We start from the raw sequence: 26,829 nt of genomic DNA, 5'->3' as shown, positions 1-26,829 counted from the left end.
ATAGGTATACGTGCGCTGTGGTGGTTTGCTGCACCAATGGACCCGTCCTCTAATTTCCCTTTCCTCACGCCCAGCCCCTCAACAGGACTTGGTGTGTGTTGTTCCCCTCCCTGTGTCCATATGTTCTCATTGTTCAACTCCCACTTAGGAGTGATAACCTCAAGCAGGCACTTTTAAAAGGCAGAAGAGGAAGTGAGCAAGGTGAGAGGTCTGTGTGTTAGGTTGATGCTTTATCTACCAGGAAGTCAAGCTGGTGACTTTTGACATCTTTGTGGGCAGGACTATGGTAAAAACTCCCTAGCTAGGAGAGAGTAGTGGGCATGTTTTTCGATTGTTATCTCTTGAAGCAACCCTCTGGTGCGTAAGAGTTACATAGCAGGCATGCTTTGGTCCATAAATTGACTGTTAACTCTCAAAGACAGTTCCATCTTAGAGCACATAGATGAACTTACCCTTCAGGGAGCGTCTGGTGAAGGGGATGGTAAAAGGCTATATTTCCATTATTAGAAGACAAAGTAGAAAGTGGGGAACAGAGGTGTATCAGTCCATTTTCACATGGTATAAAGAACTACCTGAGACTGGATAACTTATTTAAAAAAGGTTTAATTGATTCACAGTTCTCCATGGCTGGGGAAAACTGAGGAAACTTACAATCATGATAGAAGATGAAAGAGAAGAAGTACCTTCTTCACGAGGTAGCAGGAGAGAGAGAGCATGAAGGGGGAACTGCCATGCACGTTTAAACCATCACATCTAGTGAGAACTCAGTCATTATCATGAGCATAGCATGAGGGAAACTGTCCCCATGATCCAATCAGTTTCCTCCAGGTCCCTCCCTTGACATGTGAGGATTACAATTCAAGATAAGAGTTGGGTTGAGACACAAAGCCAAACCATATCATTCCATCCCAGCCCCTCAGAAAGCTCATATCCTTCTCACATTTCAAAACACAATCATGCTTTCAAACAGACCCCCAAAGTCTTAATTTTTTTCTAGCATTAACCCAAAAGTCCAAGTCCAAAGTCTCATCTGAGATAAGGCAAGTCCCTTCTGCTTATGAGCCTGTAAAATTAAAAGCAAGTTAATAACTTCCAAGATATAATGGGGGTACAAGTATTGGGTAAATGCTCCCATTTTGAATGGGAAAAATTGGCCAAAACAAAGGGGCTACAGGCCCCACGCAAATCAGAAACTCAACAGGGCAGTCATTAAATGTTAGAGCTCAAAAATAATCTTCTTTGACCCCATGTCTCACATCCAGAGCATGCTGATGCAAGGGGTAGGCTCCCAAGGCCTCAGGAAGCTCTGTCCCTGTGCCTCTGAGCAGGGTACAACCACCACAGCTGCTTTCATGGACTGGCATTAAGTGCCTGCAGTTTTTCCAGGTGCATGATGCAAGCTGTCAGTGGGTCTTCCATCTGGGAATCTGGAGGACAATAGCCCTCTTCTCACAGATCCATGAGGTGGTGCCCTAGTGGAGATCCTGTGGGGGGGGCTCCACTTCGCATATCTCCTCTGCATTGCCCTAATATGGGCTCTGCACGAGGGCTCTGCCCCTGCATCAGACTTCTGCCTGGACATCCAGGTATTTCCATACACCCTCTGAAATCTAGGTGGAGGTTTCCAAAACTCAACTCTTGTTTCTGCATACCTGAAGGCTTAACACCATGTGGAAGCCATAAAGGCTTGGGGCTTGTACACTCTGAAGCAATGGCCTAAGCCAGGCATCCCCAAACTTTTTACACAGGGGGCCAGTTCACTGTCCCTCAGACCATTGGAGGGCCACCACATACTGTGCTCCTCTCACTGACCACCAACGAAAGAGGTGCCCCTTCCAGAAGTGTGGTGGGGGGCTGGATAAATGGCCTCAGGGGGCCGCATGGGGCCCATGGGCTGTAGTTTGGGGACGCCTGGCCTAAGCTGTACCTTGTCCTCTATTGGCCATAGCTGGTGCTGGATCAACTGGGAAACAGGGCATCATGTCCCAAGGCTGAGGCCCTGGGCCTGTCCCATGAAACGAATTTTTTTCCTCCTAGGCCTCTGGGCCTGTGATGGGAGAGCCTACTGTGAAGAACTTGGCTATTAACATTTGGCTTCTCTTTACTTTTACAGATTTCTGAAGCTGACTTGAATTTCTCCCCAAAAAGCAGGTTTTTCTTTTCCACCACATGGTCAGGCTGCAAATTTTCCAAACTTTTACACTCTGCTTCCCTTTTAAACATAAATCCCAATTTCAGATTATCTCTTTGTGTACACATATGACTGTAAGCTCTTAGGAAAAGCCAGATCCCATCTTGAATGCTTTGCTGCTTAGAAATTTCTTCTGCCAGATATCCCAAATCATCTCTCTCAAGTTCAAAGTTCCACAGATCTCCAGGCCAGGGGCAAAATGAAGCCAGTTTCTAGAGTAAAGCATATGAAGAGTGACCTTTACTCCAGTTCCCAATAAATTCCTTGTCTCCATCTGAGACCATCTCAGACTGGACTTCATAGTCCATATAAATATCAACATTTTGGTTAAAACCGTTCAGCAAGACGCTAGGAAGTTCCAAACTTGTTCCCACGTCTTTCTGTCTTCTTCTGAGCACTCCAAACTGTTCCCACCTCTGCCCATTATCCAGTTCCAAAGTCACTTCCACATTTTTAAGTAACCTTACAGCAGTGCCTCAAACTCTGGTACCAATTTTCTGTGTTAGTTGTTAAACAGCTTTAAAGAACTGCTTGAGACTGGTTAATTTATATTAAAAAGGTTTAATTGCCTCACAGTTCCACATGGCTGCGGAGGCCTCAGCAAACTTATAATCATGGTAAAGGGTGAAGGAGAAGCAAGCACCTTCTTCACAAGGTGACAGGAGAGAGAGAGTAAAGGGGAAACTGCCACACACTTTTAAACTCTCAGCTCTTGTGAGAACTCACTATCAAGAGAATAGCGTGAGGGAAACTGCCTCCATGATCCTATCCCCCCACACCAGGTTCCTTCCTCAATACATGGGGATAGATTACAATTTGCAATGAGATTTGGGTGGGGATACAGAGCCAAACCATATCAATTGGGAAAGGAAAAAGATAAAAGAAAATAATAATAGTTATTTGTTTCCTTTTTCTTAAGAAATATGGGGATACTCAGTTATAGGAACACAAAAAGGACAACTAATTCTTAAGGAGAGATTGACAAATTGCTTGGTGAGATGCAGAATGAGCTGAAACCTGTAAGGAAAAATTGTGTTTTTCAGGCAGTAAGTACAAAGAGAACAGTCTAGAAAGGAGCACATGACTAATTACTAGATTTATTCATTCCCATCGTGTGGCTCGGGGGTATTGTATACTATTCCTGCTGTAATACTTGCCTCTCAGATATGTAAATCAGCCATTGTCTGTACCTTAGCTCCTTTTCTCCTTTACCCCCACTGCCCCACTGTACTGCAAGTGCTGGAGGTGTGAGGTGAGGAAAGGGCTAATTCCCAGATCCCTAGCATGAGTAAGTTAGCAGATTTAAAACTGAGCTAATGAGGCATCCAAGAAAAGATGTCAAGGAGACAACTGACATCAGGTGCGAAGTCTGGCTGAAGTAATCATTCCTATATAGATGGCATAGATTATTAAAATACAGGAGCTGATGAGCTTGCCAAAGGAAAGCTCTTTAAATTTCAGCTGCCTCAAAACAATCTTGTTTACAATGAGAGGAAGTTAAATCCAGCACACATTACAGTAGAATCTACAGAGAAAGGTAGCTATGTTTAGATTGTGGTTTTCTCAAAAAGGAGAGTTGAAATATTTATCTTAATGTTCATTATGTACTAATAGAGTTAGGGCAAAGCTCTCTATTTTGATCTATGAGCTATAGAGCAATTGAACATTTTTCACCCCGTATTATATGATCCTTATTATTATGCTTATTTTGGTATTCTATTTTTCCTTCATGTTTGCAGATAACAAAAAGCAATTCAAGTTTTTTTAGAGGAAAAGGAAAATACCGTGAGGATAGAATGCAACCAGGCCTCAAGAACTGCAGCTGAAATCTAGAATGCTTTAAGACAAATGAGATGCGTTTCCCCATTCTGGTTTCCCTTTACATATTTTATGCTCCTATACTGGAAGATAAATCTTACTTGCTACTCAGTCCACATAATGGTCAAAAGGTGACTGCCTATAACTTCAAATATTCGAGTTACAGTTTCAGTCACACAAACAAAACAATTCCCAGTCTGATTCCATTTCCAGATTCTGGTAGAAATGACATTGAACCTATTCCTATTCCTATTTACTCTCATCAGCTGTGGACTAGATATACTACAACATCATGCATATATGGCTACTGAGTTCTGTGTATCTGAGGAGCAGTTAAGCTTAGTGGTGTGCTGAAACTTGCTTGTAATGACTTATAAGAGCCAGCTGTTAAATTTTTAAATTTTTTGTAGATTGGTTGTTAAACATAGAGTTATTAAAAAATAAATTATACAAAGTAATATTAAATATGTTAAGTAATCTATATTAAATACAAAAGTAATAAATATTCAAAATTCACCACGTCCTGATTCTTTCAACTATAACTTAATATTATTTGTTCTTGAGGTTATTTACATTAACAATTATTGCATCTGTATGGTGAAAATACAATAAAATTGTGTTACTAATTTTTTCCTGTGTTCAGTCATGTGATGCCACATTGATAGTTTGAAATTGGTCATGGTAGGAGTATATTTACACCACAGAAATTGACAAGCATTACAAATAAGTTTTGTTTTGTTTTGTTTTGTTTTCTGGAGAGCTGGTTGTTAAACATTTACCAATTCACTACTAGTTAAAATAAGTCATTATTAGAAAATAACCTTTTACCTCACTGCAGTATCTACTGCTTCTACTATACTAGAAGATAACTTCCTTCAAAGTAACAATAACACATTTGCTTGCAATATAATTTTTTCTTCCAGTTTTTGGCATTCTAATTAAGTTATGAGAAAGCTGATACATGGCTTGGTTATCGTGATTAGAATTTAATTATTCATGACACTTCCAAAAAAGCCTGCCATCAGAGTGTTTATGTCCCCTCACCTCCAAAATCCATTTGTTGAAATTCTAATCCCCGAGGTGTTGGTATTAAGAGATTGGACCTTTGGATGGTGATTGGATCTCTAGGGGAGAGATCTCATAAATGGGATTAGTGCCCTTATAAAAGAGGTCCCAAGGAGCTTGTTTTCTCCTTCCACAATATGAAGACACAATCTATAATACTTTGTTATAGCAGCCCCCCAGCAATAAAACATACCCACATACAAATGTTTTTGTTTCTTTTTTCTTTGTCTGACAGTATCTTACTTTGCCAACAGGGCTGGAATACAATGGCGCAATCATAGCTCAATGAAACCTCAAACTCCTGGGCTCAATCACACCTGAACAATTTTTGTAGAGGTAGGGCCTCATGTTTACATTCTACAAGCATTTTTTTCTTTCCCAGATATAGGATCTAGCTCTGTCTTCCAAGCTAGCATGCAGTGGCACTGTCATAGCTCACAGCAGCATTGAGCAACCCGGCTCAAGCAATCCTCTCACCTCAGCCTCCCAAGTAAGTGGAACTACAGGCATGAGCCAAACACAGAATCACACCCAGCTGAGTTTTTAATTTTTTGTAGAGACAGGGCTTCATTATGTTGCCCAGGCTGAACTCTGATTCATGTGAGCACAGGGATGATTCTGAGTTCTGTCTGTTCCTTGTTCTCGAGGAATTTCCTTGTGAGAAAATTGCGAGCCAAGTATATAGCATTTTTATCTTTGCAGCCATCTTATTTTGGAATAGAATAGGAAGCAGGTGAGCCCGTTGCAGTTCCAAGGTTGACTTCCTTTTGGCTTAGTGATTTTGGGGTCCCAAGATTTATTCCAAGAGTAAAGTGAGTTCTCCCAGGTTGATAATAATGATGATCAATTACTGAAGTACTTAGCACTAACATGCATGCACACAGCAGGTTAGTGGTGAGTACTTCACATATCACTTGATGAAGAAAAAAACTATTGGATTAGCTGTCCTAGTTAAATCAAATAAAATGAGGTTCAAAGAAGTAAATAATTTGCTTTGGGTGGTAGAGCAGGGATTCAAGCCACATCTCTGAGACTGGAGTCAGGGCTCTTCACCTCTATCTTACACTTCTCCAAGTTCACATAGCTTCTAAGCAATAAATGTTTGCTAAAATGCTAATCTTATGCCCAAGCCCTTACTCCTAAGCAATGAGAAAAGGTATGACAGATTATATTTTCAAATGTGTTTTGGAAAATCACAGAGTTAAGACCTAGCCTAATATTTTTCAGATCTGAATTGACTCTTGAGAGTTTCTTTTCTTCTTAGCAACAGGTCCTGAGGACTGCAGTTTCCTTGTCTCTTCTCTTTGGAGTGGTTGTCCTGGAAATCACCCCTTAGAATTCTTTTTTACTTATGATTGGCTACTAAAAATGCCACTGTCCCACCAGTTCTAACCTTCTTGGCTCATTCTGAAGTCAAGCTAAATACATTATTTATTAAATGGTGGTGGTGGTGGTTGTCATCTTTTTTTTTTTGGCATTTGTTTTGGTAATCTCTGCAGTATAAGGAGACAAAAGTCACATACACAAGAATTGCAAGAGTTGTAGAAATTTCAATGTTCTTTCTAATTTGCAGTTTTTGACTTTCTTTCTTAGGTTGTATTTTGAGGCCTTACTAGATTCTTTATCATCAAAGTGGTATCACAAAAACTCTGTCCAAGAAGAGGGTCACTGGGAAATTCGGTGGAAATGTGCTTCTGAATGTCTACATGGCATTAAGTGAAAGTATATATGATTGCACCCTATTTCCTGTTTGGAATTGGAAGTAGAGTGCCTAGTGTCAATGTGATGGCCACAGTAGAGTTAAAATGGTTAAGTAGCACTTTTAAGCAGAGGAGCCTAAGAGATTGTCTCTTGGTTTCCCAAGATATAAAGAGAACTAGAAGGCTGGGCATGGTGGCTCATGCCTGTAATCCAAGCACTTTGGAGGCCAAGGTGGGTGGATCACCTGAGGTTGGGAGTTCAAGACCAGCCTGACCAACACGGTGAAACCCCATCTTTAAAAAAAAAAAAAAAAAAAAAGAGAGAGAGAGAGAGAGAACTAGAAATGCCAATGCAACTCTGGAGGGATATGCAAGGTAGCCACAAACTAAGTGCGTTTTTCTTCAAGGAGCTACCACTGCAAAGGCCAGTGCAAAGGTCAAATGGAGTATGCATATGAGTGAGTCTTCAAAAATCCAAAGTACTGGCAAGAGCTGAAGTAAGGACTCTGGTCACCCTGGGGAGATGGTGGGTTGTGATCCTTATAAGCAATTGCCATACATTGGCTGGGCCAAAAGAAGAACAGAACATGAGTTACAGCCATCTCATATACTTCAAAACAGAAACTGAAGCCTAATCACCAAGATAAATAAGATGTACTTTTATTATGTCTTCAAGTTCAAGAAGAGGAGAATATTTGGGTCAGACATTCTTCTTAGCTTGGGTAATGTTCTCTGATTGTCTCCTTTGTATAAATCAGGATCCTATCAGAAAACAGTTAGCATGAATGCCAATTAGGGCGAGTTTAATCAAAGGACTTACAAAAGTATGGGCAGAGTGTTAAGGAACTATAGAAGATAATGACTTACTATCCAAATCAGCCAGCTTGGGCTTCCATAACAAAATGCCACAGACTGGATGGCTTAAGCAACAGAAATTAATTTTCTTACAGTTTTGGAGACTGGAAAGTCCAAGATCTAGGCTCATTCTAGCAGGAAACAATATCTGCTGAGGGCTCCCTTACCGACTTACAGACAGCTGTTTTGTCCTCACATGGCCTTTCCTTGGTGCCTGAATGAGAAGAGAAAGCAAGCTCTCTGGTGTCTCTTCTAATAAGTCCATTAACCTAACTGGATCAGGACCACACCCTTATGAACTCATTTAAGTTTAATAACCTCCTTAAGGTCTTATCTTCAAATATAGTCACATCAGGGATTAGGGCTGCAACACAGGAATCTAGGGGAGGATGGAGTTTATTCCATAGCACTATTCTGGGCCTGGATGGGCAAGTGGAGGGAAACGTTACCAGAACCCAGATAGAATAGCCGTATAGATAGGGTTGACAGGGAATTGGAGATAGAGAAACAGAGCCACCCTCTGCCCGCAGTTAACCCTACATGGAGGGAGCCATGAAAGCAAATAAGTCAAAACTGTTACTTTCTTCCTATCTTCAAATGCCTAAACTCAACCAAAACTAAGAGAAGATAAACAATTACTGTGTAGTCCCTATGGATGAGCTTCTTAAGATACAGAGCAAAATGGAAAATTGATCGGGGTGGCCAGAGATATCCAGCACACCCTATATCAAGATGCCACCAAGAAGGTGGTGCAGTGGCTCACACCAACGGAATCCCACCACTTTGGGAGGCTGAGGGAGCCCGAGGTGGGTGGATCACTTAAGGCCAGGCGTTTGAGACCAGCCTGCAACATAACAAAAACCCATCCCTCCTAAAACAACAAAACATTAGCCAGGTGTGGTGCTGCGTGCATGTAATCCCAGCTACTTGGAAAGCTGAAGCAGGAGAATGCTTGAACCCAGAAGGCAGAGGTTGCAGTGAGACAAGATTATGCCACTGCAGTCCAGCCTGGGCAATAGAGCAAGACCTTGTCTCAACAACAACAACAAAAGATTAAATGTTTTCCCGGAAGAAACTTAGCTCCTAACAAAGTAAAGATAACAAGTCAGGTGTGGTGTCTCATGACCTGTAATCCCAGCACTTTGGGAGGCTGAGGCGGGCAGATCACTTGAGGTCAGGAATTTGAGACTAGCCTGGCCAACATTGCAAAACCCTGTCTCTACTAAAAGTACAAAAATCAACCAAGCATGGTGACACTCATCTTTAGTCCCAGCTACTCAGGAGGCTGAGGCAGGATAATCGTTTGAACCTGGGAAACGGAGGTTGCCATGAGCCCATATCACACCACTGCACTCTAGCCTAGGCCAGAGTGGAGACTGTGTCTCAAAATAATAATAATAATAATAACAATAATCTCTTATAAGACTGTTATATGAATTAAGTGAGGTAAAATATAGGCAGCGCACAGCAGATTGGCACAGTCAGTGCTCAGAAAATGTCAGCTACCAATATTACTAAAAAGTAAGCAAAACATCTTGGGAATTCCAGAATTCTATAAATATCCCAAGAATGAATAATCAAGTTTTCCAAAACAGATATTTGTAAAGTTTATCTTTATCATTTTTTGGAAGTACTTATATTTTGAAAATCTATTTTCTGTTATGAGACTTAATAAACCAATATAATTGCTATTAAAGGATTCAAGGCAGCATTCTGTGGTACATGTAAAAGCTAGGTGAAAATTTAACATTGACATCCTAGTGCAAAAGAAAAGGCTTAGGTACCCGATCTTAAATCTGAAGATTAATACATTTCCAAATTTAAGAATACCCAGTGATATTTAAATATTCCCTTTATTGATTTTTCAATTAAAAAATATAATTGCTGTTATTATAATTAAATCACCAGCTTTTTCAGAATATTAAATGAGATAACATATCTGAAAAACAAGTTATAAGTAAACATATTGGTAAAATGTTAGCTATTTTAAAACTACATTATATGCTAAATTGTACAGGCAGGAACTCGTCCCAACACAGGACTCTTCGACATTACACTGTTAAAGAAAACCAGAGTTGAATAGTAGCTAAAGTAGAAAAACCAAATTTTATTTAGCAACTATTGCAATGTAGGAAAATCAACCTCAGTATGGAATTGGGCTCAATTCTAAATACAGCATGAACAAGGAGAGATGTATAGCTAATGAACAGGGTGGGGGTCAGCAGATGGAAAATTACTAAGAGGAAACATTAGGGGGGGTCTTTGTCCATTTCGTGCTGCCGTAACAGAATACTTGAGAATGGGTAATTTATAACGAACAGAAATGTATTAACTCATAGTTCAGGAGGCTGGGAAGTTCAATGTCAAGGTACTGGGATCCAGTAAAAGCCTTCTTGCAGCATCATTCCATGGCGGAAGGCAAAAAGTCCAACAGAGGGTGGAAGTCTCCTTTCTATACTGGTATCAATCCCACTAATTGGGGTGCAGCCTTTACTACCTAATCACCTTTTAAGTGTCTCACTTCTTAATGCTGTTACAATGGCAATTAAATTTCAACGTGATTTTGGAGGGGACAAACATTCAAATCATAGCAAGGGGTAAGAGGAGATTCTTGCTAAACCATTTGACAGTATTCTTTCCAAAATCAGGTTAGGGTAATCAGATATCATCTGGGGGGAAGTGGAGAATAATCAATTTGATCAGATATTTAAGGTGATCAGATATCACGAGCAAGGGATTCTTACTAAAGTGAGTCAATAGGATTCTAGCTAAAACCGGACAAAGACAGACGTGGAAACCTAAGGTCAAGGACCAGTTAACAAAAGGGATCAGAGGAGCCTAAAGTTTGGTCAAGGTCAGAGTCTTTGTATTCATCCATGTAACCACCACAACAATCAAGATACAGAACATTTCCAACTCCCAAGAAGGTTTCTCATGCTCCTTTGCCATTAAACTTCTCCAACATTCTGCATCTGGGAACCACAAATGTGATTTATTTCTTAATGATTAGTGTTGTCTCAACCATATTGTGTCCAGCATCTTTCACTCAGCATATGTGTGAGATTCATCCATATTGTCATGTGAAGTTTGTTTGTTTTATTGCTGAGAAGTATTTTGATTGATTGATAAATATGACACAATTTGTTAGGAGGGGAAATATTGGGTCCTGTGATAAGTATTTGTTTAGATTCATAATAAATAATAAATTATTACTATTTTCCAAAAAGGTTGTATCATTTTATATTCCTATCAGCAAAGCCTAAATGCTCTAATTGCTTCATATTCTTGCCAACACTTACTATTTTCTTTCTTATTTATTTAGTTACTTATTGAGACAGGGTCTTACTCTGTCACCCAGGATGAAGTGCAGTAGTGTGACCAGGGTTCACTACAGCACTCTCCTCCCCAAGCTCAGGCATTCTTCCCACTTCAGCTTCCCAAATAGCTGGGACTGCAGGCATGTGCCACCATGCTCTGCTAATTTTTAAAAATTTTGTAGAGATGTCTCAAATGACCATAATATTTGTGACTCTACTTTTGGACACTGTGTTCTCATCTGTTGATATATTTGTCTTACTTTACATAAATACCATACTGTCTTGATACCATAAGTTTGTAATAAGTCCTGAAACTAGGTAATGCTAGTCCTCCAAAAGCGTTCTTGTTTTCCAAAATTGTTTTGGCTATCATATATCCATTACATTTTCTTGTAAATTTCCATTCATATTGTGAATTTCTGTTTAAAAGTACACTGAGGTTTTGATTAGGATTGTTTCAAATCTACAGATGAAATTAGGTAGAATTGACATCAATATTGCCCAATGCTTTTTACACTTTTTGTTACTAAATTCCACTAATCTCAATTCATAATTTGTTATCAGTATAAAAGGAACTGATTCAGAAGCATTATATTTCTTTTTACTACATATTAAAATTTTTTTGGTAATTATTGAAGTTTTTTAAAAAATTTTATTGTAGTAAAAACTTGAACATGAGATATACCCTCAACAAAATGTTAAGTGCCCAATACAGTTTCATTAACAGTGGCACAATATTGTTCAACAGATCTCTAGAACTTATGCATCTTGCAGAACTAAAACGTTATACCTGTTGAACAGTAACTCCCCATTTCCCTTTCTCCACAGTCCCTGGCAACCACCATTTTACTCCCTGTTTCCATGAGTTTGGATATTTTAGATACTTCAAAGAAGTGGAATCATGCAGGACAGTATTTACCCTTCTCTGACAGATTTATTTCACTTAGCATAGCATCCTCCAGGTTCACTCATGTTGTTACATACGGCAACATTTCATTTTTTTGTTTGTTTGTTTTTTTAAAGACACAGTCTCCCCTCTGTGGCCTAGGCTGGAGTACAGTGGTGCGATCTTGGCTCACTACAACCTCTGCCTCCCAGGCTTAACTGATTCTCATGTCAGCCTCATGAGTGGCTGGGATTACAGGTATGCGTTATCACACCAGGCTAATTTTTGTATTTTTAGTAGAGATGGGGTTTTGCTATGTTGGCCAGGCTGATCTGGAATTCCTGGCCTCTAGCCTCTAGTGATCAACCTGCCTTGGCCTCCCAAAGCGCTGGGATTATAGGCATGAACCACTGTGCCTGGCCGATTTTCTTCTTTTTTAAGACTGAATAGTATTCAATTGAATGTATATGGGATCACACGCCTGTAATCGTGTACAGTGCTGTACATGACATGCCTGTAATCCCAGCACTTTGGGATTTTTGGCTGCTGAGAGACAGGCTGGAATTTGTACCCAGGTCATGATGACTGCAAAGCTTACTCTCTTAATCATGACACAATAGCTTCAGACCATGTTCAACACATCTAGAGTTCATCCTTTATAACATCAAGAACTTTTCCTCTTTTCTAACATGACTGAATTAAAAACCACATTTTTTACAGGTATGCTCTTGGTTTTACATAAACTTGTTTCAGTTTATTTTTCAAAACAGGGTCTCACTCTGTTGCCCAGGCTGGAGTGCAGGGACGCAAACATTTCTCACTGCAGCCTTGACCTTCAGGGCTCAAGCAATCCTCCCACCTGGACCCCCAAAGAAGTTGGGACTACAGGTGTGCACCACCACATGCAGCTAATTTTTAAAATTTTTTGTAGAGATGGGGTTTCACCAGGGTGCCCAAGCTTGTCTTAAAACTCCTGAGCCCAAGCGATCCACCTGCCTCTGCCTCCCCAAGTGCTGGATTTACAGGCATGTGCCAGTGCAGCTGTCCCCATCAATTTATTTTAATAACAAAGATGCAAACATGGAATTTTATTTACATTAAAAATTACTCCTTAGTTCTAATAGGACAAATATAGAATCAGCAAAAATGGCATTTTGATATCTTCTAAATTACTTGCCTGGTTTCTTTTGCTCTTCCTTATAAAAATTAGTAGAGGAAACTCAAATACACAAAAAAGTAGAGAAGAGAGTATAATATCTACTTACGTGTGTGTAAATCAAAAGGTATCTGAGGCAAGTCTCAATCAATTTAGAAAGTTTGCCAAGGTTAAGGAAGAGCCCGTGACTGCCTCAGGCTGTCCTGATGATACATGCCCAAGGTGGTCCTGTGCAGCTTCGTCTTTTACATTTTAGGGACACATAAGACATCAATCAATATATGGAAAATAGCTGGGTGCAGTAGCTTATGCCTGTAATCACAGCACTTTGGGAGGCTGAAGCGGGTGGATCACTATGTCAGGAGTTTGAGACCAGCCTAGCCAACATGGTGAAACCTTGTCACTACTAAAGATACAAAAAGTACACACCTTTAATCCCAACTACTCAGAAGGTTGAGGCAGGAGACTCATTTGAACCTAGGAGGCAGGGGTTGCCCAGGACACAGGTAGCTAAAGACAAGTGGTTGCATTCTTTTGAGTTTCTGATCAGCTTTTCACGGAATGCACAATTTATAGGAATAGTCACTCATGTCTTAGCCTGGCTTAGTGGAACAACAGGGCAGAGGAAGCCATCAGATATACATTCAACTCACGTGAGCAAAGGGATGACTCTCAATTCTGTCTGTCCTTCGTCCACAAGGAATTTCCCTGTGGGCAAATTGTGAGGGAGGTGTGTAGCTATCTTATTGAGAAATAGAATAGGAGGCAGGTTTGCCCTTTGCAATTTCCAGCTTGACTTCCTCCTCCAGCTTAGTGATTTTGGGGAGATTTTCCTTTCACATATGTATTGCTGAGCTTCAACAATTATTAATTTGTGGGTAGACTTGTTTAATCTATTCTCCCACCCACATCCCTACACCTGCCACTAGTTTATTTTGATAAATCCCAGATACCATATAATTTCATTTGTAAATGTTTATTATTATTATTATTATTATTATTATTATTATTATTTTTGAGATGGAGTTTCACTCTTCTTACCCAGGCTGGAGTGCAATGGCGCGATCTCGGCTCACCGCAACTTCCGCCTCCTGGGTTCAGGCAATTCTCCTGCCTCAGCCTCCTGAATAGCTGGGATTACAGGCACACGTCACCGTGCCCAGCTAATTTTTTTTGTATTTTAGTAGAGACAGGGTTTCACCATGTTGACCAGGATGGTCTCAATCTCTTGATCTCGTGATCCACCTGCCTCGGCCTCCCAAAGTGCTGGGATTACAGGCTTGAGCCACCGCACCCGGCCGCAAATATTTATTATTATAATTACTGAGACTGAGTCTAGCTCTGTTGCCCTGACTGGGTGCAAGTGGCACAATCTTAGCTCACTGCAACCTCTGCCTCCCGTGTTCAAGCAACTCTCCTGTCTCAGACTCCCCAGTAGCTGGGACTACAGGCACCTGCCACCACACCTGGCTAATTTTTGTATTTTTAGTAGAGACAGGGTTTCACCCGTCTGGTCAGTTTGGTCTCAAACTCCTGACCTAAGGTGATCCACTCGCTTTGGCTTCCCAAAGTGCTGGGATTACAGGCATGAGCCACCAATTCTGGACTGCAAATACTTTCATATGAATCATGAAATTATAGGAAATCCTGCAAAAAACTTAACTTATTACAACTAATAATACAAATAGCAATTCCTCAGGATCATCACATATTCAGTATTTAGTGTGTGTGTGTGTGTGTGTGAGAGAGAGAGAGAGAGAGAGAGAGAGAGAGAGAGAGAGATCCAAATTAGTGTTCAGTTAAGGTCCTAGAATAGAAACGGGTCAGTCCTGGTGGCTCCACACCTGTAATCCCAGCACTTTGAGAGGATTGCTGGAGTCCAGGAGTTCAAGACCAGCCTGGGCAACATGGCTAAGCCCATCTCCACAACAAATAAAAAAAAATTTGCTGGGTGTGGTGGAGCATACTCGTAGTTCCAGCTACCCGGGATGCTAAGGTGGGAGGATCACTTGAGCCTAAGGTTGCAGTGAGCCATGATCACACCACTGCAATCAAGCTGTAGTGAGACCAAGTCTCAAAAAAAAAAAAAAAAAAAAAGTACCACGTTATAGACTTACTTGTCTTTCTCTGAACAAGCAATTAGTTTGTCAGTTTGTCTCCATATCATGAAGTTACGTTTTTTCAGATTTTTCTTTCCATTTTTCAGATTTTTCTTTTCAGTTATAGTGCAGTGAAGCAAAATTAGATTTTCTTTATGTTGGACAATGATTTTTAAGCAAGTTTCTCTTACAGATTTACCACACTATGTAGTTATGTATTTATTGGTCACTTCGGTAGTTTCAATTCCTCAATGGTCTGCTTAAATCAATTGTGTGCCCCAGGGCCTTGATACATGTTTAAATTTGTTGTTAATTACAAAGATGTATTAAATATAATTCTTTCCCCAATTAGAAACAAAACTAGGCCGTAGGCGTGGTTCACTCTGTAACCCCAGCACTTTGGGAGGCAGAGGAGGGCGGATCACGAGGTCAAGAGATAAAGATCATCCTGCCAACATGGTGAAACCCCGTCTCTCCTAAAAATACAAAAATTAGCCGAGTGAAGTGGCGTGTGCCTGTAGTCCCAGCTACTTGGGAGGCTGAGACAGTCGCTTGAACCCGGGAGGCGGAGGTTGCAGTGAGCCGAGATCACGCCACTGCACTCCAGCGAGGGCAACAGAGCGAGACTCCGGCTCAAATACGCAAAACAAAAAACTAGTAGGCGTTTCAAATGAACAGGTTGCATGCAGCACTGCCTTTGGGTAACAGTGGGACCCCAACTAAGAAAATACCTCAGGTAAATTTAAGGGATTCGCCCAGACCTTTTCTAAATAAGATTCCGATTTCCTGAACTGAATGAGGAGTATTCCAGAGCGACTCTAGCTAAGGCCTGTCAGGTCCTCCACTAGCGGTTTCCCGTAAGAAAACTGCCCAATCTGGGTATAGGCAGCATAGCAGGAACGCCACAAAAAACCCAGGAAACCTAATCTCTGCATAAGACTCCTTCCAGGTACAAGTAAGCGAGGGCAGCAAAGCGACGCGCTGACGTCATGTCACGTTCTCTTGCACGTCCCGCCTCCCCGCCCCTCTCCGCACTGTGACGTTCCCAGAGAGGAACGAAGCGTAAACAGCGCAGGGCATTTCGGGAGCGGGATTGTTTCACGCAGGAAGCAGGCTCCATTTTAGCGCCGCCCGCCGTCGCCATCTGTTTCCCTTCCCTCCCCCATACCCTCGCCCGTATCTGAGCCCCAACGAGAAGGCTGGCCCTAGGCCGCTGGAGGCTGCAGTGAAAGGAAGGAAGGGAGAAAGGGAATAAGCGGGAAGAGTCGAGAAGGGTGAGTGTTAGGAGGCCAGGTGCGACGCGCGCAGCCGGGCGGACGGGCGGACGGACTGACGGACCGGCCCGTGCCTCTGCTGCCGCGGCTGCGGCGCCCGCGCGAGTCGCGTCTAAGCGGCGGCGGCGGCAGCGGCGGAAACCGGAGGGGAGCAATGGCGGCCGACAGTCGGGAGGAGAAAGGTTAGTGCGGAGAAAGGTGACGGGCGGAGGCGGGGCTGGGGCTCGGGAGCCGGGTGATGGAGCGGTGGTCTTCGTTGAGGGGAGGGGCGGGAGTGGGGGTGGGGTTGGGAAGCTTAGCTTGCCTCTTGTGGAGCCGGTCGCCCCCACCGAGACACTTGGACTTACTGGCGGAGACCAGGCCTGCCCGTTCGTCCTCGGTCTCCATATGGCCTAGCACTTCATCTCGCGTAGGGTTTTTCTTTCATCCAGATTTCACGCTTGACTTTCCGTTTAGCTGTCCTGGGCGCGGCTGAGAGGGGGCCTTTCTGAGTTGCAGGCTCCTAGTTTTATTTCCTGGTAGGATCATGCGGATGTAATGCGTATTTTCAGGACAACTATTTCTGTTAGGCTAAAATTTGAAAACCCCTGATGCCGCGATCAACACTTGTAGTGTGGTAAGTGAGCATGTTTAAGATTAAAGTGGCACTGGCAGATTATAAATCTCGAGAAATAGCTGCAAGTAACTTCTGACTTTTGCTGTTAAATAAGCAAATTGAATCACCCGTTTTGTTCCTCGAATACTTATTTTGGAAAAACATCGTATTTGGAAAAACGGATACTTAGTTTGGAAAGATCACGATGTGACTTAGGCTGGCAAAGAAATCCTGGGTTTATGCTAGAAAAACGTGTGTAGCTCCCAGAGGTTGCAATCAGAAACAAATGGGTGCAAGTTATAGAAAGTTGGAGGGGTAAATTTCACTGAAATATAGTGAGAACTGATGTTGATAAAATGGAAAGATATACTGAGCTCCCAAGCCCTAGATGTTAATGTAGGTCCTGGATCAATATCTGTCTGGAGAGTGACCTAGATTAAATGCTACTTTAAGATCTTTTTCAATCCTAAGATTAACATAATAGTCTTGGAAAGATTTTAGTTAAAAATATGGCCACAGTCACTGCTCTGTGTCTCACAGATCTCTTCTGTGTGGCTAATTGATTTGGGGGATTTGTGTAGGGGTTTGTTAAGTGGGCTCTAGAGTCAACTTACATTAGGCCTGTGATCCTTTTTTCTTATTTTTTCTGGTTTCTACATCAGGAGAGTCTTCATGCTTCAGTGAACTGCCCTAGGATAGGGACAAGCTTGGGAAGTGGAGTGGGTGGGAATATGTTTAAGATACTACTCTTTCCTAAAAAAATGTCCGTTGGCTTTTTTTTTTTTTTTTTTTTTAAAGAAATCCAGAAGGAATGTGAACTTAGGATTGCATGGTGTTAGTGAGTAAAGGAAACTGCTTTTAATTAGGTAGCTCAGTTATTAAAATAAAAAGATTATCTTAATTAGTATTCAGCAAACATCTGATTGTCTTTATAATTTACGAGTTGTTGATATTGGAGTCTGTAGTGGTTTTAATAGGAGAAATGAACCAAACACAAAAATGAGTAACATTCAGTACTTCTCAAGAATTCATTGTCTAAGATGAAAATATTCACAAGTCACTCATACGGTAGACCTAGTAATGTACATTGAAGAAGAAAAGTAGATGATTTTAAAAAGTTTTGCTTTGGAAATGATTAAATGGTGATAGTGCAATGCAAATACATAAACTCTTTAGCAGCTATTAATTGGGAAGTAGTAATGTCACCTATTGGCAATACATAGGATACATTTCCCCACTTTTGAAAAGGTGCTTTGCCTCACATTTGCTTAGCTTTTTTTTAAACTTAATTTTTCATTACAATTTTGTATTTAAAAACTTTAATATAGGTCCTTTATAGTTTAGAACAAAGATTGTTTCTGGGCTACATGGAGAACTAGCACATACCTACTGGAATTGTTTATTTCGTTTTGGGAGAGTTCTAGATAACCTGCAGGTTGTATCATTTACTTGATCAACACACAGCTAGCTTTATAGTTAGAGTTAGAATCAATGCTTGGCTCTTCCTGTCTTAAGGAAAAGTGGGACTGGAAGTACTTTATTGTCTTACATTATATAGGAAATTATAAACCCTATAAAAATCTTAGCCTGTCACAAATGTTAACTTCCTTCTCAAATGATTCCATTAATACGGAACAGTCAAAAGACTTGGTCATAGAGTTCTTCAGTTACGGGGTTTTGAGTCTGATCTGGGTAATAAAGACATTAATTTCTATAATAATTCTATAATCTTCTATAATACTCATACAAGCTGAAGCCTATGTAACTGGACAGATTGCTAGCTCCCTGTGATTCCCGTGGTGAATATTTGCCTAAGAAACTGGATTTGAAAGGAGCCATTAGTGAGTAAAGTAAGGGTTACTTTGAACACTGGCACTGCCCTATCTTCATAGTTGATCTACCCGAGACAGTTACTAAATGACTAATGGCATGTAGCATATGCAGTGCAAATATATGTTGACCAGAGGGGCGATTGGCTTCCCAGGCAGGTTGGAGTGGGATGGTACGTTATTTCATCACACTACTTAGGACAGCGCAAAATTTAAAACTTACAAATTGATTTGTTTCTGCAATTTTCCATTTTTATATTTTTGGACAGCGATTGACTTGGTTGATTGGGGGTAACGGAAACCCTCAAAAGCAAAGCCTTGGATAAGTGAGGGACTACTGTATGTATACACACAGTTGTTGTTGAGACAGGGTCACTGTCACCTAGCCTGGAGTGCAGTTGGACAGTCACAGCTCACTGCAGCCTCAACCTTGCAGGGCTCAAGTGATCCTCCCATCTCAGCCCCACTAGTAGCTGGGACTACAGGTGTGTGCCAACATGCCCAGCTAATTGTTTTTACTTTCAGTAGAGATGAGGTCTCCCTGTGTTGCCCAGGGTTGTTCCAAACTCCTGGGCTTAAGCAGTCTGCCTGCCTTAGCCTCCTAAAGTGCTGGAATTACAGGTGTGAGCCTCTGTACCCAGCCATTATACATAAACAGTTACATGCAAGTGTATATATGCACGTGCACACACACGGAGTCCTGCCATCTAACAATGAAGATGGGCATTGTTAGGTGGTTTCGTTGTGTTATAGTGTATTTACACAAACTTAAATGGTATAACTTACTACATGTCTAGGCTATATGGTATAGCCTATTGTCCCTAGGCAACAAATCTGTATAGCATGCTACTGTACTGAACCTGTAGGCAGTTGTAACACAATGGGAAATATTTTTGTATTTAAACATCAAAATGGTAAAGATAGGCATTATAATCTTAATGGAACCACTGTTATTTATATATGCATTTTATCATTGACCAAAATGTAGTTCTGTGGCACATGATGACTGTGTGCATACTGTGACCCTCACTATAGTAATTTCTTAGGATAAAGTGGCCTTTCCTGGTTCACTTTAGTTTGGGCTCTGTAAAGCATAGAGTATGTGATTGATATTCCAATGTATTTATTTTACCTATAGTAGAAGTAAGGTAAAAAATTTAAAATGCTATCCTTGCACTTCAATTGTATGTTTTTTGGAAGACGGGGATTTTGGATGGGAAATCTTAAGTTTTTTAACTTCATTTAGAGGAATGACAATTTTGAATGACAAAAAAAGCTGAGAAACTGGTCTAAATATACAATGTACATTGCAAGCTAATAGAAGGGAAGGTTCTAGTAATCTTACTCCTTTGCCAAATCTCACTAAAATTATATTAAATGAATTAAAACATAATGTATTTTGGTACCTTGTGTTAGAAAACAAAATGTATATAAATATTTCACTTTTCTTTCTTTAAATACTAAATCTTAGTCTGATGCTGGAACCTTACATATTAATAAATAGTACTGTCTTCTGACCCAGAAGCTTCTGCAGTAAAAAATGACTGTCCTAGATAAAAGTTAATTTTCTATCCTGATATCCCTGGAGTTAAGGGTTGTAATCATAAAGTCGAAGAATAAAAAGATTATGGTAAATTTTAAGTTCCCATGTTGACCTAAAATAAAAATCCCCCAGTCAAGCAACAAACAGCTAGCTTTGTTATTTCTGACATCTTGTCAGTTTTTGAACAGGCTTTAAAAATATGATGATTTATTTTATTTTGGTTGTGGGGGAAGACAGGGTCTTACTCTGTTGCCCACAGTAAGTGCAGTAGTGCAGTAAGGGCTTACTGCAGCATTGACCTCCCAGACTCAGGTGATTCTCCCACTTCAGCCTTCTGAGTAGCTGAGACTATAGGTATAGGTGCGCACCACTAATTTTTGTATTTTTTGTAGAGGTGGGGTTTCGTCATTTTGCCCAGGCTGTATTAAAATTCTTGAGCTCAAGTGATCTGCCCACCTTGGCCTCCCAAAGTGCTGGGATTACAAATGTGAACCACAGTGCCTGACCTGTTACTCTTTTTATGTCCTTGTTTACTTCCTGTATCCTGGAATCTGTACCTTTACCTCGAAACTCAGTTTGCTAATAGTTTGTGATTATATTAATGCAAAATATTTACAGATGATTGTACTTTCACAGAAGAATCTAGCAGGCAACTGTTTTATTTTTAATTGAAGCAACACTTAAAAGTCAGGCAATTCCAAATACAAATCTGGGTTTCAGAGTCCTCTTGAAAATGTGGACGATCTGACACTACAGTGCTTGCAACTGTCAAGGAAATTAATCTGCTGGAGTTGAGTAGGATTGTCCCCTTTTTCTTTCCTCTTCTTTTGCAAGTTATTATGTACTGTTATGCTAAACTAGTGTCTGATATCCCTGTGCCTTAGTGTATTGAACTGAGCCTTCGTCTGTTTTGAAGTGTAAGATCAGTGTTACGTGGTGTTGCAGATGTGTGTGCATGCTAGAATCTGGTGGATAAAGTACTTGCTTAATACAATAGGTAATATATCATTTTTTTATTTTTTATTTTTTATTTTTTAAATAGCAACCATGTTCTTTGTTCAGGTAGTAATAGTAAATACCCTGATTCACCATATACCAACCCAGACTGTCTCATGCAAAACTTCGACATATGTACCTTCTTTGTGTCTTAACAGAGGACTGTCAGAATTGCTCCAGCTCGTTGTTTTCAGGTGAAAATCTGGATTCTTAATAATCAAATAGTATTTTTTTAAGTAGGTGTTCATATTAAATCCTTAGAATTATTTAAAACAGCATTCAAGAGCCGAGTTTATCCTATAGACTGCTAGTGTATAACGTTTGGATGGATTTGAATTTTAGCTCTACGTGTAAATACTGTTTAATGTAGGATTCTTTCATTAAGCTTATTGGTTGCACGGGCACATTATTTTTGTGACATTTTAACTTTGAAACAAAATTTTATGGATTTTAACCTGAGGTCAGGAGTTCAAGACTAGCCTGACCAACATGGCAAAACTCTGTCTCTAGTGAAAATACAAAACTTAGCTGGACATGGTGGCGGGCGCCTGTAGTTCCAACTACTCAGGAGTCAGAGGCAGGGAGAATTGCTTGAACCCGGGAGGCGCAGGTTGCAATAAGTTGAGATCATGCCACTGCACTCCATCCAGCCTGGGGAACAGAGTGAGACTATGTCTCAAAAAAAATTTTTTTTTTCTTTTTTTAGAGATTTTTAAAATGATTTTTAAGGCAGGGCATGGTGGCTCATGCCTGTAATCCCAGCACTTTGGGAGCCCGAAGTAGGTGATCACCTGAAGTCAGGAGTTGAAGACCAGTCTTGCCAACATGGCGAAATCCTGTCTGTACTTAAAATACACAAATTAGCCAGGCATGGTGTGGTGGGTGACTGTAATCCTAGATACTTGGGAGGCTGAGGCAGGAGAATCACTTGAACCTGGGAGGGGAACGTTGCAGTGATCCCAGATTGTGCCCCTGAACTACAGCTTGGGTGACAAAAGCAAGACTCTGTCTCCAAAAAAAAAAAAAAAAAAGTGATTTTTAAAGTCTGTATAGTTCTCTATATAGACATCTAAAAAATGCTTTCAGTGTGAAGTGTTATATGTCATAGAAATTAGGATTTTTATAGTGCATTGATTGTTTGTTTACAGACCTTTTCTTTCTTTTTTTTTCTTTTTTTTTGAGACAGAGTTTCGCTCTTGTTACCCAGGTGCGATCTCGGCTCACCGCAACCTCCGCCTCCCGGGTTTGGGCAATTCTCCTGCCTCAGCCTCCTGAGTAGCTGGGACTACAGGCACGCGCCACCGTGCCCAGCTGATTTTTTGTATTTTTAGTAGAGACGGGGTTTCACCATGTTGACCAGGTTGGTCTCGATCTCTTGACCTCGTGATCCACCCGCCTCGGCCTCCCAAAGTGCTGGGATTACAGGCTTGAGCCACCGCGCCCGGCCTACAGACCTTTTTTTAACCTGGCATTTGCTAATCTTTGTTTACTGTTATTATTCTTGGGTTGGGGTGCTACTGTCAAACTATTGTGAAGTAATTGAAAGTGTACATATCTCTTTATATAGAATATCAATAATGTTAAATTTCAGGACAGAGGAAATGGTTGCTTAATACAATAGGTAATAGTATCATGGTTTTTTGTTTTGAAATTGTTAAAAACATTTCAGGTAGGTTAAAGAGTCATCCTAAAACTAGTGAATATTACTTTATATCTTAAAAGAATATGCTAGGGATAATTACACTCTTTAACAGCTGTAGCTTGTGAGAGTACTAAAATGTTTCTTTTATAATTAATTCATTCTACATTTTAAAAATGATTTAAAATGTATACAAAAGGTACTCTTTCAAGTCAAGTGAAGGATATGGCCAGAGGAAGCAGCTTACTTTAGCTTTGTAACCTAATACTATAAGCTTTAATATTGACCTGTTTAAATCAGTTTTTTGTTATTAAAAATGCAGCTCACATATATAATTAAAGTCTTTACCATTAAAACTGTATGTAGTAGTTTTGGAAACATCTGTATATTACATATGACACTTCTGTCAACAGTGATTGGAGTATGTGTCCCCTCTCTTTGAACCTAGGTAAACTTTTGTGATTGCCTCTATGAATAAAATACTGTGAAAGTGTTGCTGTGTTTCTACCTGGTCTTTTCTGTGTTAGGACATACACATTTAGAGTCCTAAACTACTGTATAAGACGTCTGCCTACTCTGTGATTGCCATAGTAAAGAGTAATCACACAGAGAGAAATCTGGAGAAGCTCCAACTCTGAATCTTAACAGCCTACACATCAGCCAGACTTGTCAATGAACAAGTCTTCAAATGATTTCAGCTCCAGCCCTAGCCCCATTTGCAGCCGCATGAGAGACCCAAGTTGAGCCCCAGAACCATGAGCCATAATGAAAAATGTTACTGTTTTAAGTCAAGTTTCAAGGTGATCATCTTATACAGCAGATCATTAAAACATGTATGTATATACTAAACCTGTTGTGTTGAAGAAGGGATTTCATTTTGTGTTCTGGGCCAGATTTTATTTATATGTATCATGTAACCTAGTCATTAACAAAAGAGTTGGGGCAGGCAGGATTTATTCAAGTCTGATAGTGATAAGGAAGGGAGAGTCTTACAGGTTGAAAAACTCATCAGAAGATTCAAATGTCCTCCTTTTCCTTTCCCCAAAACTGAACTTTTTATTCTAAGTTCCTCTTATCAGAGGTGAAGAATCTTGAACTCAGAGACTGGGAATTTCCTGATACCTGCATTATCTTAACCTCCAAGACTTTTTCCCCTGTATATTATATTCCAGTATATATATAAGGAGTTTCAATGATGGAGAAAAGTAACTTAAAATTTGGTTATTTATATTATGTCAGGGATTGGCAGAATTCTTTGTAAAGGGCCAGATGGGCTTTGTGGGCTCTAACTATGTTATCTGATACGCTCTGCTTTTTGTTGTTGTTGTTGTTAATAAATACCTTAAAAATTTAAAAACCATTCTTGCAGGCCTTTCAAAACAGACAATGGGCTACATTTATCCTGTAAGTTTTAGTTTGCCAATTTGCGATAAAACCACACAGTTTATTGATGTCATAGACTGTAATACAGATAAAAGTATTTATAAATGAGGATGTTATAGTTGATTTTAAATATTCCAGTAAATTTTAAATGTTGTAAAGTTAAAGATACAGAGCTTTCTGGTACACTAATTTGAAATATATGTTCTAGTATGTATGGCCTTTTAACGTTTTGCATTTGTGTTCTTTGCACTTTGTTTAAAGGTGCTTTTAATGTTCCCCATCTAATTAACTGTAAATTTGTAAAGTGGGCACTTCATACTAATATTCGCCTCTTATTAGACAAGAGTATTTGGTCAACTCAAACATTTGAGCTTCTATTTCTTTATCTGCAAAGTAATGAATGATTAAACATGCCTTATTTTATGTGATTTGTATATATGATACGTAAAAATGATAAAATTTTGAAGTGACGAAGTGTTTTTCAAAAGTAAGCCTTGGTTAATTGTTGTCTTGAAAAATATCGTAGGTGTTTTCTAAAAATACAACCAATGTCTGAATTTGAATTTGTTAAAACTTTTTAAAATAGTTAGACCCCTTTTGCTAGGAAAACCAAGATTTGAGTGTCCTTGAAACTCAAATTTATTTAAATTAACATTCTGCAAATTCTTTCATTCTGTATTAAATTTAGCATGTCTAAAGTATATAATATGTAAATGTTCATGGTTTGAGGGTGCTATTTCTAATTAAGAGCTAGCGATCTTATGAAAAGATTTCTGTAGCATTGTATTTGCATATTTCATTGTGATTGTCTTAAGTTGTTTTTTTTTTTTTTTTTGCTTTCTATAAATATATTTTGTTCTGTGAAGATCTATTGGATCTACTTTTTTACTGATTAGAGAGCTTTGACCCAGTACTTACTAAACATCTGTAAAACGTGGACTGCCTCTAGCAAACTATTTTTTATTTATAATGTAGAGTCCAGAAATAGTGTTTGCCACCATTCAGATCTTGAAGGAATTTTGTCTTAGCAAAAACATGAATCTAGATGATGAGAGAAGCTTTTTTGTTTGACGTATCTTGATTTTGAATAACATTTTTTGAAAGTAAACAAAACTAAAAACCCAAATAGTATGTTTTCATTTTAGAAAAATGGTAAGGCACATGTCAGCATTGGGACCACTCAAAATCATAAATTTTGCTATTCCAGACGTAGTAATTTTCAGATATCTTTAGAGACTGTGTCTCCAAATATAAAAGAAAATGTTATCTTTACCATTTCCTGTGTAACCTTCTCTTCTTATCGTTCGTATTAACTGTTCTCTTCAGTCACTGATTTCTTTCTCACTTTGGGGAAAATTTGAATCTCATCTAACCTATTTATAGCCCCCAAGTTAATTAATAGACCTTGCTATAATTCAAGTGGGCTTTGTTTCTTTCTTTTTTTTTTTCCTGGAGCCACCAATAAAATTGTTCTATCTTACCAGTTTTCATGGTACACTTCTCCTTTGCCACACCTTAAGTTTGTAAAGATTTTTTTGACACTGGAATAGTTAATGTTTAAACATTTACTTTTAGCATTGGTACGTTATTTTAAAATTTAAAGTGGTGTTTGCATGTATTTCTGAGATTGTTGGACAAGGTGGAGGTGAGGACAAAACTGAGTTTTATGCTTTCATGATCATGGAATATGTCAGTATAGTCATAGTTGCCTTCTCTGAATAAGTTTTATACTTTTACAGTCCATACCAGCAGGCTGCAAACTTTTTTTATTATATAGTACATTGGTAATTTTTTCATTTAACTTTCATTTTGACATAATTTCAGATTAGCATAACAGCTACAAGTGCAGTGTAAAGAATTTTCTTTTTCTCTATAACCACATTCTGCAAATGTTAACATTTTGTCACATTTGTCTCTCATTCTGTGTGTTGTGTATGTGCACACTTTTTTTTCCTGAACCATTTGCAAGTTGCAGGCATGATACATCTTTGTCCCTAAATACTTAAATATGTGTTTCATAAAATAAGGACTTTCTTTGACTTAACCATCGTACAGTCAAAATTAGAAAAATAACATTGATACTCTCTCTGATCTACAAACTTTATTCAGATTTCCCCAGTTTTTTCAATTATGTCTAGTATTGTAGGCTGTGTTCAGTTATCATGCCTCTCTAGTCTGCTTTGATATGAAATACTTCTTACTCTTTGTTTCATGACAGTGACATATTTGGATACCCTTTAATTTGTGTTTGTCTGATGTTTCCTCATGTAGGTTCAGCTTTTCCGTTTTGCATAGAACATTAAAAAGCGTTCTGTTCTCAGAGCATTATAACAAAAGGTCCATCATATTGATTTGTCCCATTACTGGTGATGTTAACTTTGATTATCTGGTTAATCTGACCTGTGCGACATTTCTCCACTGTAAAGTTGTTTTCCCTTTGTAATCATGGAGAGTACACATTTTGGTAAATGTGTATTTCTAAG

The 26,829-nt window shown here is 39.5% G+C and overlaps 1 protein-coding gene across 6 annotated transcripts in view; it reads left to right on the top strand.

Annotated features, from left to right (window-relative positions):
- Positions 1-16,156: 16,156 nt before the first annotated feature.
- The window catches only part of YTHDC1 (YTH N6-methyladenosine RNA binding protein C1), a 37,025-nt gene continuing 26,352 nt past the window's right edge, over positions 16,157-26,829 (top strand). For 4 of the 6 annotated variants that reach the window (XM_003931899.3, XM_003931898.3, XM_010342565.2 and 1 more), the window contains exon 1: positions 16,158-16,543. In XM_003931899.3, the coding sequence (XP_003931948.1) occupies positions 16,516-16,543 (28 nt within the window). In that variant the 5' untranslated portion in view covers positions 16,158-16,515. Of the gene's footprint in view, positions 16,544-26,829 lie in introns of all 6 variants that reach the window. The other 2 variants (XM_074396222.1, XM_074396220.1) reach the window with 1 other exon arrangement.

This window comes from Saimiri boliviensis, chromosome 3 (genome assembly GCF_048565385.1).
Source record: "Saimiri boliviensis isolate mSaiBol1 chromosome 3, mSaiBol1.pri, whole genome shotgun sequence".
NCBI classification, from domain to species: Eukaryota; Metazoa; Chordata; class Mammalia; order Primates; family Cebidae; genus Saimiri; species Saimiri boliviensis.
The sequence above is the reverse complement of the archived record's forward strand: the minus strand, read 5'-3'. Positions and strand labels throughout refer to the sequence as shown.